This window comes from Pavona decussata, unplaced genomic scaffold (assembly GCF_977016875.1).
Source record: "Pavona decussata unplaced genomic scaffold, jaPavDecu1.1 SCAFFOLD_44, whole genome shotgun sequence".
Lineage (NCBI taxonomy): Eukaryota > Metazoa > Cnidaria > Anthozoa > Scleractinia > Agariciidae > Pavona > Pavona decussata.
In genome coordinates, this window is record NW_028145466.1 from 399,845 (window position 1) to 413,658 (window position 13,814).

General features: G+C 38.0%; 1 protein-coding gene across 1 annotated transcript; it reads right to left on the reverse strand.

Annotated features, from left to right (window-relative positions):
* Nucleotides 1-8,703: 8,703 nt before the first annotated feature.
* On the reverse strand, nt 8,704-10,552 carry LOC146482697 (uncharacterized). The gene has a single exon (XM_085106782.1). It carries the CDS (start codon nt 10,351-10,353, stop codon nt 9,526-9,528), a length of 828 nt encoding a protein of 275 aa, XP_084962908.1. The 5' UTR covers nt 10,354-10,552; the 3' UTR covers nt 8,704-9,525.
* Nucleotides 10,553-13,814: the final 3,262 nt, after the last annotated feature.

Below are 13,814 nucleotides of genomic sequence, written 5' to 3' on the forward strand. Positions count from 1 at the left end.
ACAGTCGATCATGATCACTAGATCAATCGAATTTTATCCACACAACAGGAAACAAAATGGACATGGAATTATACAAAATACAAAAAAGAATGGGTGTATTTAATATATGCAACGATCTACACAAGCCAGAGAAAAATAGATCACAAGTAATACAAAAGTAAAGGCTCGTTTAAACGGTTTCAACATTTGGTTCAAAACAGTTGTTGAACCGAATGTTGGGGGCGTTTGAGCAGGTCGTTCAGCATTGTGTTACGGGACAGATTTTGAGAGTCCAAGGTTTGGTCCAACTTGTTTTATTTCGTGAAGATAGTTGAGGTGCTTACAGTTCAGGATCAGAAGATCAAGAGATGAAGTAACAATTACTTCTGCTACTCAAGCTTCTCATTCTGCTTTTGAATCTGCTACTGATTATGATTTACAAAGCCGCTCTATTCATGTTGAACGTTAAAGTTAATTGGTTTTTCTAAAGATAAACGTTATTGTTATGCGAAAACTAGGTGTTCCCAGCTGTGATGAGTTGGATTGTGAAAGGAATAAGAATTTAGATAGAGTTTCTTTGTTCGTGCAAAAATTTGGAAAACCATAGATATTTGAAAGGCTGAATTCCAATACAGCAATTCAAATAGCTAGCCTGAAAGTAATTAAGTTTTACTAAGATCCTGTCGAAACAGATTTTAGTTTAAGGCTAAAGGAAGAGTAAAAACTGAACTGAACATGATTGAGTTGGCAACAAGAAACCTTGAGGTGTGAAAGTGTGCGAGCGAAGCTAGATTTTAATGAAGCTCACTAACTAATCCTGCGAACTCCGGCTCCAAGGTGTGAGCGCGCGCAAGCTTAAAACAAACGTTCATTAGGGAAAGGCTATATCCCTTTCCAATTTCACAGCTGAAAACACCTTCTAAAGGAAATAATTTTTTTAAAGATAAGTTTCCAGAGGTGTTGTTTTCCCTAATTGAAACGTTGATTTACCGAAAATAATAAGAACTCAGTTTCAATAAAGCAAAAATGTAATGCAAGAAAGTGAATAAATATTTGTGCTTGCAGCGAAGACTAAAAATAATGGAGTAAAATAAAGCTAAATATTATCGTACGTCTACAACTGTTGAAAGCGTAAAAATGTTGAAAGCATGTTGAATCAAATTTAAAATTGTTTAAATTTTCATTCAACACCCATACAATATTTCCTTTGTTCTTAAATCCATGCCATGTTAGTATGTAAATCTAGTAACCACCCACACAACACTTAAGAGTGCAAAAAATCCGTTAACGTCTTCCACGCACACCCCTCTATTCAAACCACAGGGGCTGCTTGAACACTCGTTATAATTTAAAGTAAAAAGCCATTCCTTTATTTATTTATTTATTTATTTATTTATTTATTTTTTTATTTATTTATTTATTCGTTCTTTCGTTTATTCTTTATTATCCATTCATATATTTTAGCAGTAAAGAAAACGTTCCAAGAAGTCTGGTTTTGCCTTCATTTTTAAATTAAAATTATCCTTAACGGCTTTTTAAGCTATTTCGATTTCTGGCTGCTATGTTCGTCTTTGTTTAAAATTTCAAATTGAGTTACCCATCAGAAAGGTGTGCATTAGATAACCAAATACCAATACCTCTATTAACATGGCTACTGACCCGTTCCGCAATCCTCTCCAGTAAAACCTGGTTTGCAAATACAGTGATATTCGTCTCTGTTGTAAATCGGTTGACAGGTGGCTTCATTTTTGCAAGGGCTACTCATGCAAGGTGTCTAAATTAAAAACAAGCGTAAAACGAGGAATTATTTTAATTTTGTTCGCCGAATCTTTTTAAGTCCCAGGTTGCTTGATTGCTAAAAGGGCTACTCATGCAAGGCGTCTGAAAAGGGAAAAAAATGTACAATACTGGAACTATTTTTTTCCAGTCATCTCATCTACATATTCCGTTTCAAAGTTGGGTTAATCTTGCCCATCTGCACCTCTTACCCATAGCTTGCATTAAATATCATTTGCAGCCTGTTTATAAAACGAGCACTCGCCGACAGAGCGCTTTGATCGGTGGAGTTTTGAAATCTTAAATGAACTGTTATTTTTTCCCTCAAGGTTGTTCGTAGTGCCTAGCAGTCGGCATTAGGGAGGGATATGGTTTCCCGCTGAAACAAAACAGCGGTTTTTCCTGACGGGCGACAGGCAAAAAACTGCATTATAACATATACTGATACCTCACTTTAAATTGCTTTGTTTACAAATAAACGAAGCTGTCGCTGGCACATTACTAGGCTAGTTTCTTTCCCGGGGGGAAATAGGGAAAACGAAAATGTTTACTCGGGGAAAACTGCCTTGATTGCCTTAAAACTGGCTACAGGCCTTGTTTGTGAAACGATATTTTCGTTTGAAAATTAACCTAAAGAACAACACAATCCATAGCAAGGACATTTGCTGTAACAAGTAACCCCGTAGTTTCCTACCTTAATGTTGTAATGGTCAAAGTTTTCGTCGGCGACTAAAGCATGCGCGTTCATAAACTTGTCGGTGTTCAACAACTGGCAAGAAGGCTTTCCGCCATCAAGCGAAGCAGCAAAATTTACTGAGTAGCAATGCTTGTTGTTGATGCATTCAAAAGTGCATTGCCTGTGGTTAGAGGCAATCAAAGTTTCCAGGACAAAGGCTTTGAGACGCACGGAAGGATTCTTTGCAAAATTGGCGAAATAAACACCATTTTTTTCGTCCCGTTTGTAGTTGTGAGCATCAGCTGAGGTGAGGACGCCCAGCAACAACAGTAGCGATAAGAACAACCAGAATTTGCTTCTATCCATCTGTAAACAGGAAATGGAGACCACAGCAGGAATATGAACCTCTTACCTTAATGTATACGAGCAATTCGTTATCGGTGCTTTTCTAGTTTCTCCCCGAACATAGATCACTAATTTCCACAACTCAATACGTACAGCTCAAAACAATTTTTTTTTTCAGTCAAAATTTGGTTTATCTTGAAGTCCAGTTTGACTTCCTTGTACGTGAGTGAAATCACTCAGTTGGTATGGCCATTCGCACGTGACAATTAGCTATATAGGGTAATCATAAATTTCATAAACATTTTCCATTTTTAGGAAATATTCCTCATTCTATTGTAGTCGAAAGTTAACCGTTAAAATAAATCTTGAACAAAAAAAAACGTAGAAAATTCGCTGCTTATTGAACTTAAAGCTAAAAAACCATAAAAAGGAAAATTTTCTTCCGTTATTCCCTCAGTGGTATGACGGAACAGACCTCGTTCTCAAGATCTTTCATCTCCCTACCCCTCTGGGGCTAGGGATTGGCAACTCTTCCTGTAACGTCGATAATAGTTCAGTTGTAGCTCTTTTTTTGTTTTGAACCCAGATTTTACATGCCCCATCAAAAATGTCAACAATCAACACCCAGAAACTGACTTTTTAGAGAACGTTTCACGAGACGGCGTTTTGCTTCCTTGCCGTTTCTTAGGAGGTAATTAATATCTCACTCGGGGTGGGGAGGGGAGGCTATGAAATATAAATAATAGTTTAACTCAATAAGAATTTTGAGTTTTACTGAGCCATATTTTCGACAAGCCTGTGCGAAACCATGCTTTATTACCTCAACAACTAAATTATTAGGAATTTTATTACCTTTCCAATATTTCCAATTATTGTTAAGAGGAAGTTTGTCAATTTCCTTTCAGGTTTTTCCCGCGTCTTTTTTACCAGTAGGATATGCACTGACAGCCTGTTAGCAGGGAGTCAATCATAACGTGTGTAAGTCGTTCATATTCAGAGCCGGATACTTTAATAACAAACTTTCGGATAAAAAAAAAAGTCCAAGATTTTTTTCACCCGAACAAAAACATAATCCGAACGTTTTACCGCCGAACACTTTCGGTTATGTATAATTTAGGCAAATGCGCAAACAACTGCAATTTTAAGAATTTCGCAACAAGTGAGGTTTAAGAAAGTGCTCAACAGTGTGGCTAACAAATTTGGGACATTTAATTGTTGTCTTCGTCATACTGTCTTTTAAAATTCCTTGGGGTAACATCGAAGATAAAATATACAACCTTATAGGGGTTAGTTTTTATGGGCTCTTCCCTCTGTCTTGTCCTGTTTTTGCTCAAAATAATTATATCCTTCCAACTGACTCGGAGATGCATTAAATAAATTTACCACTCTTTACACCGGTATATCCTCTCGGAATGCTTGGTATGAACTTTCCACAAAAAAAAAAAAAACTCGAAGTGTGCCAAGAAAAAGTCCGAAAGTTTGTTAGTCCGAAGTCCGAACATTTTCGTAGTTCAAGTATAATTACCCAATTATATTTCAAGTTTGCTGGTTACCGAGACTTTTAGTCTCCTTACTGCGTATAGGTATTTCAAAATTAAAGCATTCTCATTGTCCAGTTATAATGGGATATGCTGACTCGTAAAAAAGGTGTTATATACTTTAGATTTGACTGTTTTGTTATTGATCCCGCTTTATTTCCATCGGCGACAGTTCAGTTATCTGCTCAGGCTTATGCCTTGGACTTATGTTTGTAAGAAAATGGAATTGGTTAATTGGTGTCACGACTCAGTTTTCATAGCAACATTTCTTCCGGAAACAGACATCATAGCAGAAAAAAAATGTAAGAATATTTTATTCCTGAATTTAAGGTCGCATGGAGGCGCAAAAAAGCTGAATATGAGCAATAACAAACGAGGAATTTTTTTTTTCAAACGTCAATTATAGCTTTCAATGAACCCAACCGTACAACTGTTTGTTTTCAATAGACTATAAGGGGCGTATGTCAGGGTAGCATTGTGCGAAGCGGTGTTATAAGGCAGCTTTCGTTTGAAGGATGAAATCTTAAGATTTCACTCATCCAAAAGGTACAAATCTGCTTCTTGAGCCGAGGTTTGTCTCTTTGAAACCGGATGTTAAAGGGCAAATGTCGTGTTGGATGTCATTTCGAACTCCACTAACTTCAGTTGAATTTTTTGAGACCGAATCGCACGAAATCGATTAGGCGTATGGGCAAATAAATGGCAGATGCACTTTAATCCGGATAAATGCGAGGTGATGCGTTTTACACATAGAAAGGATAAAACTAAACCTATTTATTCGCTGGGAGGGCAATTTAGGTCAGTAGAGAACATCAAGGACCTCGGGGTAACCATCTCTTCTGACCTGTTCTGTGGCAAGCATGTCTTTGCCACGGTAAATAAGGCAAAAATGGATAAAGCGGTCCATCGAAACAAACAACCTGGATGTGTTTTCGCAACTCTACAAGTCACTGGTCAGGCCTATACCTGAGTATGCGGCTCCTGTTTGGAGCCCGTACTTCAAAGAAGAGCTTCGCGACTTGGTAGAAACGTGGCGAAATGAGTTATGAACATCGTAGTAGCTTACTGAAATGGCAAACACTAGAGAAGCGAAGAGAATTTCTATCTCTGGTTCAATGTTATAAGATAGTTTTTGGTATTGACCACCTCTCTTTCCCAGATTTCTTTGAGTTTGCCAAAAGTACTGGTACAAGAGCTAACCACGACTATGAACTTTACTTGAGAAGAGTATTCGCATTGTGAGGAAATGGAATGACTTGCCAGGATATATTGTGCATGCCGAATCATTATCTGTTTTTAAGAGTAGACTTAAAGTTTACTTGAATATTTATTGCATCAGTAGCCATCGAATTTTATCTACAGAAATTTTAAAATATTTTTGTAAGTTTTTAGTTAGGGAAATTGTTTTTTATACAGGGTTAACCTCACGATTTCCCTATTCAGGATGTTTTTGTATTTGCGTTGAAGCCTCCTGAATAAAATGTTATGTATGTTTTATGTAAAATTTTATCAAAGTTGTTAAACGCAAGAAAATTGCACAAAAGAAATCTTTTTCGATCTCCTTACCTTCTTCAGTTAAGTTACGAGGCACTCCCTGTCCAAGGACAAAGTGCTTACACCTGCGAACACAAAGCTAATTTAAACAAGTCCTGCACGTGGTTTCATTTTACATCCCAGGCCGTTATTTATCATATTTCATGACAAGTTAAAACGGCTTGCAATATCACAATAGAAATATAACAGTTTTGGCAGCAGATCGTTGATGACGACGGAATTTTAAATATATTTTTGAGAGTCGTCAACATCCGCCTTAAATAGTTGTTGAAAATTAGGTATAGGGGACGCTCGATTAACCGTATTCCGAAATGAGAATACATACAAGAAATCCCTCATAAGAGGTTTCTGGAGTTGTTGGAGTCCTTCGGGAGTACAGAGAGGTCTTAAATTATCATGCGTCAGCGAAAGTTTGTGGAAATGTCTTCCCATATTTACTTGAAAGAAAAAACTAACAACTATTTCGCTTACTCTTATTCTGGAATGTACGGTAAATCAAGCACAACCTTAGTTTGAAGTAGTTAAAGGAAATAATGAAAGCAGTGTACTGTTCCTCTCTAAACTTGAATTTAGGATTTCCTTTTTCCGAGTATGCCTGTGTCACTGATTGAATAACACATCATTCTCAATCTTCTTAGCTGCAATCTCTAATGCTGAATATCCCAGTGCTGCAACCCGATAAAATAATTTTTACTGTAATCTGAAAGGCTTTGCTACTCGCAAGTATCTGGTCTTTGATAAATAGAATATTGTTGCTAGCGTCATTGTTTACAGAATGGACTGCTTGTAAACCCTTTCTGAAATGTAGCAGGTGAACTAAAAGAGCGAAGTGAGGTCCCTCACCTCCCCTTTCCTTTAGCTCTCTCGCTTAAATTAATTGCTCCCCTCTTCGCTCAACCATTAAGACAGGAACCATAAGCAGTCTATCCTGACTTAAAGTAGCCTAACCAGTGCGGTTTAAACTTCACGATAGCGGTGAAATGAAGCAAAACGTTTTATAAGTATATTTTATACAAAAATGTGAATACAGAATAACCAAAAGAATAAAACAGTATGAATCGTAAAAACGCGTTTCTTCAGTGCAACGCAGGACCGTCGTTTATCAAGCCATTAAGGATAACAGGCGAAAGTGAAAGTAAACAGGGAAATAACCATGTCCCACGTCAATTGAATACATGTACGAACAACGAAATTGAAAGGTTATCGGAGAAATTACCGTGGGGAAATAACAAAGAAATTGTCAATCAATGGTAACATATCAGTAGAAATATATCATAAGGAAACAGCGAAATCCGGAAAGTTTTGACTTAAGGTACGGCTCGAAACTTTTGAGACGTAAAACAGTGCGAATCGTAAAAAAGCGTTTATTCAGTGCAACGCAGGACCGTCGTTTATGAAGCCATTAAGGAAAAAGTACGAAAGTGAAAGTAAACAGGGGAATTTTTTAAAAGTAGCAGGTGAACTGAAAGAGCGAAGTGAGGTCCCTCCCTTCCCCCCAACTTTCCTTCAGCTCCCTCGCTTAAATTCATTCGGCTCCTCTCTTCGCTCAACCATTAAGAAAGGAACCATAAGCAGTCTATCCACTTCACGATAGCAGTGAAATGAAGCAAACCGTTTCATAAGAACATTTTATACAAAAATATGAATAGAATAACCAAAAGCGTAAAACAGTGTGAATCGTAAAAAGGCGTTTATTCAGTGCTGCGCAGGACCGTCGTTTATCAAGCCATTCAGGATAAAGTACGAAAGTGAAAGTAAACAGGGGAATAACCATGTCCTACGTCAATTGAATACGAACAACGAAATTGAAAGGTCATCGGGGAAATAACAAAGAAATTGTCAATCAGTGGTAACATATCAGTAGAAATATATCATAAGGAAACTGTGAAATCCGAAAAGATTTGAGTTAAGGTACGACTCGAAACTTTTGAGACGAGTTAAAGCGCACGCACTTTAGATTAACTTGCATAATTTCTTCATTTCCGCTCGTGTTGGAGGCCAGGAGAAAAGAACAACTTTCTCCAGTTTAATTAAGTTGGAAGAATAATGCGAAATAAAATATACTAAAATCATTTTCTGGCAAAAGATGCATTGATTGAGGAAGGGAAATAACCAGGTAAATCAGTAGTTAATAAAGTTCTACTGAACAAGTCGTATCAAACGCGTCTCGAGACCTAAGGGCAGATATTGAGGGCAAGGAAAACAAATCCTTCTCGTCGATCAATATTTCCTTCTTTGTGTTTCATATATTTTACCGCCATCTACAAGGGATGGATGTCATGCGTACCGTGAATATTCGATCTTAATCGCCAAGAACTCGAGAGAAAGGGCTTATTGGAGATCCACGGACCGTACCTTTTTTAATTAAGGATGGTGATTCTCATTTTGCTACTGCGCATATTCGTTCTGCGCCTGTCGGAATGATCAGAGAGGCTTTGGACGGAGCCTATTTATACAAAAGTTTTATGACTATAAGAGAAAAGAAGATTTTAGCAAGCGCTATTAAAATTTAAAAAGAAATTAAACTTAAATTTAAAAAAAACATACATTGTTGTTCAATAGATGAAAAAGTGCAGGGTATATGAGAAAATCTACTCCAAGATTTACTCCCACAGAAAATTCAAGTCGTTTTCAGTCAGCTGTTGAAAAGTCAGATACGAAAATATGACAAGAGGGTTTATTACTCCATTCGCTACAAGTCTGTTTACTGGAGTAAAACAAACGCGACAAGCAACATTGACCCCTAAGATCAAACAACAAATTCTTCTTTCTTGTTCTCATAGTTTTCCTATAAAAGTACTGGGGAGAAGTTATTATAATATAAAAAAATTCACCTTGGGTGATCATATCCTTTATTCTCAATTGACCTCAGGGTTGAATAAGCATTGATATTACAAAGAGAAATTTGAAGCTGATCACTGTCAGGGCTTAAAGGGTCAACAACTTTATCAAACTTAGTTATGCCTGACTCCTACAGATCAGAAATCACTGACAACCTTGAAATTTAAGCCGAAAATTTACAGCTATCTAATACAAGCAACAACGTCTTTTTTAAAAAATAGCTAATACTGCGATGCTTACAGTTTTCAAACATTGCTTCTGTGTAACCTATTCAAGTGTGCCAACTATTAAAAGGAACTCTTTTGTTCAGTTACACTGAGCCAATAAACCTCTGGTTGGAACATTTAAATAGATGACGTGACGCGAAACCTCGCTAAAGTGACCCGTTTTCCCTGAAAAATTACAATTTATCAGACTCTACTAAAACAATCTAAGAGATAATGTCAAACCAACTATTTTCGTTCACCCAGTACATATTTTGACTTACATTTCTATGACTACACATTTGATTCAAATTGAAAGGATTTCAAAATTCTACTGACTACTGTTGAATATTTAAGACAAGGGTGACTGTTCAAAAACTACTTATCAGTGTTTGCCTTTGAATTGTGCTATGTACTATGTATTAACCTTTAAAAATCTAAACGAAATTTTAAGGTAATACCATTCAGATGAAAGATGCCAAACAGTACTTCAAATCAAGCTTTTCCCTTAAAACTGAAGTTAGGTTATAAGGCTAAATAGTCCTGCAAGGGATTTTGGTGGGGGGAGGTGGGGGGCACGCCTGACGTTTGGAAGACTTACATGTTTAATTTTTCAAACCCTCGTCTTGACGTCTTCAAGGTTGCGGCGGGTCTCGGTGATTTCTTCTCGCTTCTTCATTATGGCTTTCTTTAGAAGTTTAGATTTTTCGAGAGTTTTGTCAAGAGATTTATGGCTCTGATAACTGCAGGTAATAGTTATTGCACCAAGACTGCATGTAGGAATGATCACCAGAGGATACCCAGTGAACAACGAGCAAACGCACACGATCCCGCCGGCAACACCGTATCCATAACACCATGTTTTTTCAACTGAGCCTTGCTTGATATCCTTCTGAATATGGTCAGCCAATTCATTGAGCCTATTAACAAAGCTTATCAGTTTTTCAATGACTGTCTCGAGATTTCTTGCCATCTTAGCTGTTATGCCGTTTCTCCAATGTGGCTCAACATCCTTGACTATATAATCTTTGATTATAGCAAGTTCCACTTCCAATAATTGAAAGTCATCCTTGTACTTTTCGAGGTTTAGTTCCAGACCCTTTGTACGTTCGTACAGTTTAGCGCTCTCATAGAGTAGGTATCCGGACACAACAAGCAGCCCTGCACCCAAGATTGGACCTTCTGCATATTTCATCATTTCCGAGATGTGTGGGACACTTTGAATGCATCCTTGCACGATCGTTGCCTCTTCGGGATTTTTCAAGAACCCGTTTGGGTCATTAATCAAGGTACTCACTATCGCTACACATTGTTCTAATCCAGGAAGCACAGATGCGCTGTCTTGCTTAGGAGCGCTTGATGCAGTGGGTGAAATCAACAAGAAAGCGACGAAGATTACTCGGTAGCGAAAGCGGAAGTACTTCCGGTCCTGGGAATACATTTCAGACTGGTCTTTGTAGCCCTCTTTTCACTGTTGATCGGCGCCTATTCTGATCTCTGGGATAAGCGTGGATTAAAAAATCTCAAACAGCAGCACTGAGCAACATATAATAGGAAGAAATGGAGCGCGAAAAATATCGTCAGCAGCTACTTTGAATTCGAAATACAGGACTCTTCTACACAAGACTTGCCAATCATGTGATCCTATATTAAATGCAACCAATCAAATGTCTGTCACATCACGCCATAGTTCCCGGAAAAGTCCCCATAGCAATGCGCATGTCAATACAAACAACAGTCATCGGGAAAAAAAACCCGGGTAGTAACAAAGGACATCTGCCAACTGTTTATAATTAGAAATATCTTGAGTGAAAGAAGAAACGAAGAGAGAATATTTACTAAGAAAACTATTTACGACAATTAATTATTACAAAAACAAGACATATACATGAAGATTTCTACCGAAACTTTCCGGGAACTTTGAAACTAGCTAGTTGCTCGTCAAAACGAGGCTGGCGGACACCATTTACCTATGGTTTTGTATATTACGCCCTGAGGGTGAACTTTTGATATTTAAACTGTTGCTTGTGATCATCCAAAACGTATTCAAAGAGCTACTTATTAGTGTGTCTTTTCGCACTGTTTATAGTACTGTAGAGAGTGACTATAAGGGGTGGTTCTACCGTCATTCCTATGTCAGGATCAAGCAACACTCATAATGTTATTTGGTATTAAAACAGAATGTACGGTATGTCTCAGTTTAAGGACATTTTGACTTCAATCTACAATGTACCAATCACGTGTCGAGCGAAGAAATACCTGCACCGTCACATCGGTCACATGTCACGCCAAGTTGCCCGAAAACACCGCAACGGAAGTTCGCCAGAATGCTCAAAACACTCGAAAAGGGGGATGGGGGTATGAGTTAGCTATCGCTTTCGTTTGTCAAGTCATTAAGGAAGAGTACGAAAGTGAAAGTAAACAGGGGAATAACCATGTCCCACGTCAATTGAATACGAACAACGAAATTGAAAGGTCATGGGGGAAATAACAAAGAAATCGGCAATCAATGGTAAAATATCATTAGAAATATAACATAAGGAAACAGTGAAATGTGAAATTTAGAAGTATGCTATGACTCAAAAACTAACGAGACACGTCAAAGCCACGTGCGTTGGATTAATTTACATACTTTTACATTCCCGTTCCGTTTTGGAACTTAATTTAATTAAGGTGGAAGAATGATGCTATGTAAATTATACTAAACCCATTTTTAGACAAAAGATAGATTGATCGAAGAAGGGAAATAACCGGATAATTACTAAGTCGTATCAAATTGATGCATCTCGAGAAGGAAAACATACTTCTCGTCTACCAATGTTTCTTTCTCGTGACTCCTAATGTGCCGCCATCGACAAGGGGTGTGAATGTCAGGCGTACCGTGAAGATTCGATCTAGCGTAAAGAACTCAAGAAAAAGCGCTTACTGGAGATCGACGGGGCCGTATTTAAAAAAAAATAATAATAAAGGAGATGTCTCCTTTTGCTACTGCACATATGTTCTGCGCATCTCGGAATCGTCCGAGAAGCTCTGAGTTTTTTTGGGGGGAAGTGGTCAGAACTATTATACTCGAACAGGACCCACCATACCACAAAATAGATGGTGGTCTCTGCCTGCACACCCCTTCCCCAATCTCAAAAGATAGTGTCTTTATTGCATAGCCACCCCTCTAACCAGCAGTAACAAATGACGATGAGAATCAAACCTCACTTTTCTTGTTTATTTAACAATGCTGACTCTTGTTAGCAGAAATTTTAAAATCGATAAAATTTCAGTGTCAGTAATGTTCATGAGATAGGTGGTGTCTTTGATAACCCCCTACCCCAGACTAGGTGGTTACTCTTCAAACAAACTTGCTATGATTAGAAACCCTTAAGGACGGTGCCCAAGCCTTTTTTGCGCGGTTTATGAATACGCGGAAAACGAAGTTCTAGCAAGAGCTATTGAAAAGGAAAATCGGGTGAAACTAAGCATTTTTCAAAGATAATTAACAATACATACATTGCTCCTGATGGGAAAACTCAGAATTTCTTTTGCCGAATTTGCCTGTGTCATTACTGAATAATACATCATTCTCATTTGCTTAGCAGGCTTAAAATATTACGTCACATTTCCTTTCATTGCGCATATGCCACTAATTGACATTCCAATCCTAGCAGTATACAGGATGTTTGTCCCATGAGCTTAGTTTAATGGCCTTAGCTCCCACGAGTCTCCTGTAGCTCAGTGGTAGAGCATCCGAACTAGTAATTGGAAGGTCTTAGGTTCGACTCCTGATAGGAGCACATGGAGTTTCTTTTTCCGAGTTTGCCTGTGTCATAACTGAATAATACATCATTCTCAAATACATACATTGTTATACATTTTAAATTTGTTCAGAATTATTGTTGGTTAACAGATAAAAACGTTAATGCTCGGGGTAACAGAGAATCTAGTCCACGATTACTCCTACAGAGAATTATGTTACGGTTTCCTGTTGAAAAGTCACGAGGATGTGACAAGAAGGTTTATTTGTGCTCCAATTATTCGCTACAAGTCTGTTTACCGGGATACAAAGTACTCGACAAGACCCGGCGTAAGGTAATATGGATGATTTATTAATAAATTTATCCAACTGACTTTTAGCTGACCACTGCAGAAAATAAATTACTGAGGTCAAATGTTTATAGTAAATTAAAGCCGAACATTTACAGTTACTCAATACTCATTCTACTTTTCGGTATTGTTGCGTAAGCGACAACGTTAATTGAAATAGCTGATACAGCAATGCCTACTGTTTACAAGCATAACTTCTACGTATCATATTCAAATGAACGAACCATTAAAAATAAAAGAACTCTTTTAACAGCCAACAAACCTCTGGTTGGCACATTAATATCAATACCGATAGATGACGTAACGCGTAGCGTCACCAACGACGACGCGTGACCCTTGAAAAATTACAATTTGTAAACCTCACTATCTGAGGCCCCGTTCAGACTAGGTGCCCTTCTCGGCCACGGGCACTAGTCTGAACAGAGCTTTTTGTTGGTGCCCGAGCAAAAGTCTAGACACTGTACCCGGGCACGGGCACTACCTCCAAGGGTAGTACTCGGGCAACGTTTCTGGACACGGGCACTGGTGTGAACAGGATTTTGTCATTTCCTGCACTTTTTCTTCATGCCTCCTTACGATACAGTAAGCAAAATGGCGGGGACTAAATTGACGAACGAGAACATGATTGCTCCTTGGGCACCAAGAAGTCTGAACAACGTCCTTTTCAGTGACAGCCGGGGCACGGGGCCCTGGCACCAACAATTATTTTCGTTCACCCACTATATATTTTGACTTTGAATTTCTATGACTAAAGGTATGATTTAAATTGAAGGGATTACAAAATTCTACAGACTATACTGTTGAATT

Excerpts from the sequence above, each read along its gene's own strand:
- LOC146482697 (XM_085106782.1), bottom strand. The coding sequence starts at position 10,353 with ATGTATTCCCAGGACCGGAAGTACTTCCGCTTTCGCTACCGAGTAATC.